The 6,143-nt window shown below is 15.4% G+C and overlaps 1 protein-coding gene across 1 annotated transcript, besides 18 other annotated features; it reads left to right on the top strand. All coding sequences in view use genetic code 6, as the record gives it.

Moving 5' to 3' along the window:
* Positions 1-106: 106 nt before the first annotated feature.
* Positions 107-185: a microsatellite.
* Positions 186-873: 688 nt separating this feature from the next.
* Positions 874-936: a microsatellite.
* Positions 890-936: a microsatellite.
* Positions 937-1,515: 579 nt separating this feature from the next.
* Positions 1,516-1,545: a microsatellite.
* Positions 1,546-1,692: 147 nt separating this feature from the next.
* Positions 1,693-1,763: a microsatellite.
* Positions 1,712-1,763: a microsatellite.
* Positions 1,725-1,774: a microsatellite.
* Positions 1,750-1,785: a microsatellite.
* An 83-nt stretch (positions 1,786-1,868) lies between these two features.
* Positions 1,869-1,932: a microsatellite.
* Positions 1,870-1,939: a microsatellite.
* Positions 1,871-1,930: a microsatellite.
* Positions 1,871-1,939: a microsatellite.
* Positions 1,873-1,940: a microsatellite.
* Positions 1,941-2,001: 61 nt separating this feature from the next.
* Positions 2,002-2,085: a microsatellite.
* Positions 2,086-2,616: 531 nt separating this feature from the next.
* Positions 2,617-2,658: a microsatellite.
* Positions 2,659-2,861: 203 nt separating this feature from the next.
* Positions 2,862-2,921: a microsatellite.
* Positions 2,862-2,932: a microsatellite.
* Positions 2,933-3,220: 288 nt separating this feature from the next.
* Positions 3,221-3,295: a microsatellite.
* A 1,206-nt stretch (positions 3,296-4,501) lies between these two features.
* Positions 4,502-6,025, top strand: IMG5_074470 (hypothetical protein; the record flags this gene model as incomplete). The annotated part of the gene is made up of 1 exon (XM_004036619.1): positions 4,502-6,025. A coding segment is annotated over one exon (1,522 nt), but the record flags the coding sequence as incomplete, so codon positions are not given.
* Positions 6,026-6,143: the final 118 nt, after the last annotated feature.

The raw sequence follows: 6,143 nt of genomic DNA, 5'->3' as shown, positions 1-6,143 counted from the left end.
AGATAATTATTATTATATAAAGGAATAAAAGATAGGTTTTATATTGTAGTAACAAAAAAATGAATTATTAAAAAAAAAAAATATTAAATATTATATTATATTAAAAATATATAAAATATATAAATAGATAAATATATATATATAAATATATATATATATAATATTCATATATTTATATTTATATAAAATATAAAAATTTTTATTGATTTTCTAATTTTTTATATTTTTAATTTTTATGACTTGAAAAAAATAAAAAAAAATCTCTTGAATTTTTTTATATAAAACTTAATAAATAATATTTTTTAATCTACACAACTTGAAATTTTTAAAAAACAATCACCTAAATTTAATATATAATCTCTTTTTCTTCAATTTTTTATATTACATAAATATATTTGTATATTTCAATATCCATTATATAAAGTTATAGAATAATATAATCTTTTAATATTAAATACAAAATTGTAATTTTTATTTTCATAATTATTTATTCTCTGTCATAATAACCTTTTATATTTTCTAGTGTTATTTATATTATAAAATTTTGATTTATTATTAATTTTAAATTATTGAAAAAAAAAAAAATTAATTATATAAACTCTGCTCTACTCCTCTTTTTTTTTATTTAAAATTCTACTAACTTTTAATTTTTTAAACTAATTGATTATTATTAATTAACTTAAATATTTTTGAATGAATTATTATCTAGAATAAATGTTTCTATTATTCTAATTTTAAAAACACATTTATAAAGGAAATTTATTTGGTTTTATTATTATTAAAAGTAATTGTTCTGTTTTTTTAAGTTAATTCTGTTTGTGAAATATTGATTTAAATTTGATTGTTTGCTTTTATTGATTTATTTTATCCAAATTTTTTATTATATCATTATTTATATTTTTTTTTATTTTACTATTATATATTCATTTTTATTTTTTAATACAAAAAATAAATATAAAATATCTATTTTTTTATATCTTAATAAAAAAAAATAACAATGTAAGTAAGTTTAAAAAAAGCTAATATCTTTTTAGGTAATGTTTAATAATATTTTTATAAATTTTTTAAGATTTCTAGATAAAAAAGGAAACGTTCCTAGATTCATGTTAGTAAAATAAATTAAAAAACTTTTAAAAATTAGATTAAGTTGCTATTATATAAATAAATATGATTTAAATATATATATTCCATTAACTTTTTATTTAAATGGTAGATTAAATATAAAATTTATTGAAAAAATAATAAAAATTAATTGAGTTTAATTAATAAAATCTGAAAATACCTCGAAAATATTGGCTTATTTTAAATCTATTTTATTGAGAACCGAATAGTGAAGTATTTATCGAATAAAAGGAATAATTTAAATGAATTTTAAAATAGTAAATTTTATTTTTTATTTTTATTTTTATGATACAAATAATGAAAATTAAGATATAAAAAAGAATTCATAAAATCTATAATGATTAAAAAGAAAAAAGTAATATTTAAATTAATTAGAGATTTTAAAAAGAAATTAGTTAAAAAAAAAAAAGTTAAAAAATAAAATAAATCCTCGTTGATATTTAAATGAAATTATAGAAATAAAAAAAAACATAGAAGTATAGAAGATAAATAAAAAATTATTTAAAATAATTAAATAAGAATTAAATGAGAAAATAAAAAAATATAATATTATTAAAAAAAAAAAAATTCATAATATAATAAAAGAATAATATAAGATAAATAATAAAAATATTATATAAATAAATATAAAATATTATATATATTAAAATATTATTATTTAAATTTCAATATTAATTAAATATAAAATAAATATTATAATTAAAAATAAATATATTTTAATAATAATTAAAAAGGATTAATTTTATTTAAATAAAATAAAAAAAATATAAAATTAAATATAAATAAAAAAAATTAATATTAAAATAAATATATAATATTACAGGAAATTATTCATAAAAATTATTAAAAATTAATAAGATGCAATTTTTTAATATAAAAATATAAATATTAATATAGATATAAAATATAAATAATATATATATATATAAATATATATATATATATATATATATATATATATATTTTATTTTTTTATAACATTTTGTTTTATAATTTTTATAATTTAATTAAATTAATTAAATATTTTTTTTTCCTTTAATTTTTATTTTTATTTTATAATCCTTTCTTAATTATAAATATACTATTTTTTTTTATTTTTTTATTATACACATATTAATTATTTTGTTCATGTTAATAAATTATTTCTAATATTTTTTTTTTAAATAATTTATATTAACATTAAATTCTATCTTTATTTTATATTATATTTATATTATAAATTTGAGTTTTATTATTCTTTAATTTAATTAAAATTTATTTTAAGAATATTTTATTATATGATTATTATTATTTACTTTTTTATATTAAAATAATTGATTACCTTAAATGTACATTTAATATTATTATAAAATTAGATATTTTTTTTAAATAAAAAATTTTTTATTATTTTATTTGAAGTTATACTTATATTTAAATATACAATACTTTATTATAAATATTATAAGCTTTTTATATTTATTTTGTTTAAAAACATATAAGATTAAAAATATAATTATTATATTTTTTTATTAAATAATTATATTTATTTATTGAATATAAATGGAAAAAGTTAAAGAATATTAATACATATTTTTATAAAAGAATTTAATTTTAAACTATTTGGAATATTAAAAAGAAGAAATATATTAATCTAGTTAGTATATTATTACGTTTTAAGAAACTGTAAATCACAAAGAAACATAATATAAAATATTTTGTCAAATTAAATAAAATAATAAATAAAAAAAAAGAAATAAAAATTATTTAATTTTATATTATTTTTTATTTATTTCATTATATTTTATATTTTTATTTTTTTATTTATTCTTTTTTACATAAATAATTTTAATTATAATAAATAATAAATAATTATTTTTATTATAAGTTGTTTATTTAATTTAAAATTAATTTATATAATAATAATTTACATATTTTTACTTATTTATGTTCTAAAATAAAAATAAGTACAATATTTTTTTGTTTAAAATATCAAATTAATTAGTAATAATGAATTTTTTAATATCTGATAGTTGATATATTATAATAAAAATACATAATTTGTTTGAATATTTAAAATTAAATAAAACTATTTAACTCTTAATTTTATATATTTGGATTTTAATAATAATATAATATAATATAATATAATATAAAATAATTTAATATAAAATAATTTAATATAATTTAATTTAATCTATCTAATTAATTATACTTATTTATTTTATAAAATATAAAATGATATTAATGATATTTAATATATTTAAAAATTAAAAAATTTCTTACCTAATAAAAAATAAATTTAATTATATATACATTATTATTTAAACACTTAATTTTATATTTAAAATAAATATTATATTTTAAACCTCAACTATATAAATTAAAAAGAAATAAAAAAGCCAATAGATAAATAATTTTATAATATTTATATTATTGTTACTTATAAATTATATAAAATATTAAATAATTATAAACAATTAAAAACAATTAAAAAAAATGGGTCATTATAAAGCATTAATGAAAAAAAATTTTATTCTTTGGTAAAGAAGTTGGTGTTCATCTTTTTGTGAAGTATAAAAATTAAATTAATATATATAAAATTAATTAAATAAAAAAGATTGTTTTACCAGTTATAATGGCATTATCACTTTTCGTATTTAGAGCTAGAATAAAAACAAATGTAAAATACATAAAAAAAAAAATAAGAATAAAATAAATATAGATTGTTCCAGAAACTTCATATTATTTAAATCCTAATCAATAAGAAATAAAAAAATTTACCCGGATTTTCCTTTTTAGGATTTTAAATTAAGATAACCTCTTCCAACTTTGGATTGCACAAATTATATTGGAATTAATGTATATAGATCAGGCCATATAGCATTAGTTAATAATAATCCTTATTCGTAAAAATTTAAATCCATAATAGAGTCTTATGCAGCAATTTAAGATATTGCATTAAAGTATAAATATAGTTTTAAATTCTATGACACTAGAGAATAACTTTTTGAATATATAGAAGGAGATGACTATAAAAGGGATGTATGCTTAGGTGTAGAAATTACTTAAAATAATAATAAATTTGATGTGAGATTAATGTTTAATACTACATGTATTCGATTATATTTTATATATATATATATTAATATTTTTATTTATATAGATTTTTATGATGTTCCTTCTACATTGAGCGAAGAAATTTTATATTATAAATAAGATAATAAATATAATTATTATGATTTATGGTTCAGTAGTGGTTTTCTTTAATTATAAAATTACATTAGGTAAAAAAAACAATAAAAATTTAAATTATATTATTAAATAAAAATTAATAGATAATGCTATATTGAATAAGTTATTAAATGACTAAGGAAAAACTAAAAAATAAATTCTGTATAAGTGACCCCTTTAAAGATGCCTCAATTCATATAAGATGAATTGATTACTTATTTAAAAGGATAAATGGGTGTTTTTCTCGTTTTACCTCTTATCGTGACTTTTTTAAGAATGTGTAGTGGTATATTAACTGAGAAAGAGAAAAAAATACGAGAAGGTATGAAAATTATGGGAATGAGTAATTTCTCATTCTATTCTTCTTGGATTTCTTGGTATTTAATGACTTATACGATTATTTCTTTAATAGTTTCGGCTATTTTAAAAGCTACTATATTTAAATAAAGTGATTATTTGTTGATTTTTGTGTGGCATTGGTTATTTTGTGTTAGCTTGATTATTTAAAGTATCTTTATTACGTCATTTTTTTCGAGGGCTAAATTGGGAAATATTATATCTATGGTGTTCTTTTTAGTCATGTTTATGATTAAGTTTATTATTGGAAATAGTAATTTGCCTTTAAATATAAAAGTTGGAGCATCTTTATCATCACATACAAGTTTTTCGTTAGCCTCGGATATATTTTTATTAGTAGAAAACTAAGGATACGGAATTACATGGAGTTCAGGGTCTAAAATGGTTGATAATTTTTCAATTGGAATAAGTATGGGAATGTGTATTCTCAATATTTTTATATTTGCTATACTTTCTTGGTATTGCGAGTAGGTTATTCCTAATGAATTTGGTAAAAAAAAACATCCTTTGTTCTTTATAACTTGTCTTTTTAAAAAAAATATTGAACATGGAAAGGAGTTCTACGAAGATAAAGAAAATCTTATTCCTAAAGAAAATGTAGAAGAAGTTTAGGCAGGTTTAAAATAATAAGAATAAAATTAAGAAGTCTTAAGATTAAATAATGTTTATAAAGTATATAATAATGGAAAAAAAGCAGTTAACGGGGTGAATTTAACAATGTATAAAAATTAAATTTTCTGTCTTTTGGGACATAATGGAGCAGGAAAAACAACTACCATTTCTATGTTGACTGGAATGTTGGAGTTTTCTTAAGGACAAGCTGAAGTTTATGGAAAAGATATTACTAATGAAATAGAGGACATTAGAAAATTTATGGGTGTGTGTCCTTAACATGATATTCTCTTTGATAATTTGACTGTTAAAGAACACTTGGAGCTATATGCAGTTTTCAAAGGAATGGATAATAAAGATATACCTTTGGCTGTCCAAAAAGCTATAATAGATGTTGATTTAGCGGAAAAGACAAACGAATTAAGCAAGAATCTATCAGGAGGACAGAAAAGAAGGCTTTCAGTGGCTATAGCTTTTATTGGAGGAAGTAAACTTATTTATTTGGATGAACCTACTAGTGGAATGGATACTTCTGCTAGAAGATATATTTGGGATATGTTAAAGAAATATAAAAATGATAAGATTATAGTACTTACTACTCATTTTATGGATGAAGCTGATTATTTAGGAGATAGAATAGGTATTATGGGAGAAGGAAAATTAATATGTTGTGGTTCTTCAGTATTTTTGAAAAATAGATTTGGTGTAGGATATAATCTAACAAGTAAATAATAATGAATATATAAAATATATTTAAAATAATTTTTTAGTTTCAAAGTAAAATAAAGATTCGCCTAAAAAGACTAATAATAAATTATTTTTTAATTTAAAAAATATAAATT

The sequence above is a fragment of the Ichthyophthirius multifiliis genome (genome assembly GCF_000220395.1).
Source record: "Ichthyophthirius multifiliis unplaced genomic scaffold scaff_1120509250443, whole genome shotgun sequence".
Lineage (NCBI taxonomy): Eukaryota > Ciliophora > Oligohymenophorea > Hymenostomatida > Ichthyophthirius > Ichthyophthirius multifiliis.
This window is presented reverse-complemented; position numbering and strand designations above follow the sequence as displayed.